At 40.6% G+C, this 1,092-nt stretch overlaps 1 protein-coding gene across 1 annotated transcript in view; it reads left to right on the forward strand.

Moving 5' to 3' along the window:
* The first annotated feature begins 483 nt into the window (after nucleotides 1-483).
* LOC123979400 (claudin-11-like) overlaps nucleotides 484-1,092 on the forward strand; it is a 1,869-nt gene continuing 1,260 nt past the window's right edge. Inside the window, exons 1-2 of the mRNA XM_046063311.1 lie at nucleotides 484-724; nucleotides 943-1,088. Of these exons, the coding sequence (XP_045919267.1) occupies nucleotides 499-724; nucleotides 943-1,088 (372 nt within the window). The 5' untranslated portion in view covers nucleotides 484-498. The remainder of the gene's footprint in view (nucleotides 725-942; nucleotides 1,089-1,092) is intronic.

A 1,092-nucleotide genomic window follows, 5' to 3' on the forward strand; every position in this document is an offset into this window, starting at 1 on the left:
ACATTTAGTTAGTGATTTATTGGATTTAAGGTACTACTAAGTTTTAGCCCCTGGCTATAACAAACATTTTACATGACAGCTAAAGATGAGCTTAAATAGATAAATAAAATGATTGCTTGTGGCAGCTTGTTGGTAATGCTTGAGTAAAATAGACCTGTATTATGAGTTTAAGTTATGATGGTCTAAGAACGTTTAATTTATTATCCATCTTCAGAAAGTCTTAGAGAATAATTGTGAATATCACCAAAATTGTGTGCCTTGGTCCTCCTGTCACTAGAAGTGAGAGTAAAAGTGTTCAATTTTTCCATTGACTCCCATAGTAAAATTGGATAGGAAAAAAGTCTCTGAAAATACTCCTACAGTATCTGTACTCTAACTTATAGATAGGAGGGTGATGATTACCTTTTTCCTTGAATATAAAAAGATGGGATTGGGATTTGGGATTCATCACTGAAGTGAAAGACTGCACGCACTCCAAACTTTACGCAATTTTGCGCCATGGCGAACTCGTGTCTTCAACTGAGCGGCTTTCTCGTCAGCTTCATCGGCTGGCTGGGCATTGTGGTCGCGACATCCACAAATGAGTGGGTGACTACGTGTAAATATGGTTTGAACACCTGCAAGAAGATGGATGAGCTGGGAGCCAGGGGACCCTGGGCATACTGTGTCATCTCCACAGGACTCTACCACTGTGTCTCCCTAACGCAGATCCTGGACCTGCCAGGTGGATACTGTAAATCCCTGCAACAGCACTGTGGTTGTATGTAGATACAGTTAGGTTTATTCTGTCATCGGATATTATGCCTTTTTTTTACAACATGTTATTTCCACCACTTTAATTTAGTCTCCCATTTCATGAAAAAATGTTTAACTCTGGAGAGTTTTCTTTTATGCTTTTATTTTTTAGCAGTAATTTCATATCTTTCATATGTGTTTCTATAGCCTACATCCAGACTACTCGTGCCCTGATGATCGTAGGTTCAATACTGGGGCTCCCAGCTGTAGGAATGATCCTCATGTCCATGCCCTGCATCAGCCTTGGTAATGAACCCCAGAGCTCCAAGAACAAACGCACCATCCTGGGAGGAGTGC

The sequence above is a fragment of the Micropterus dolomieu genome, linkage group LG11 (genome assembly GCF_021292245.1).
Source record: "Micropterus dolomieu isolate WLL.071019.BEF.003 ecotype Adirondacks linkage group LG11, ASM2129224v1, whole genome shotgun sequence".
NCBI lineage: Eukaryota > Metazoa > Chordata > Actinopteri > Centrarchiformes > Centrarchidae > Micropterus > Micropterus dolomieu.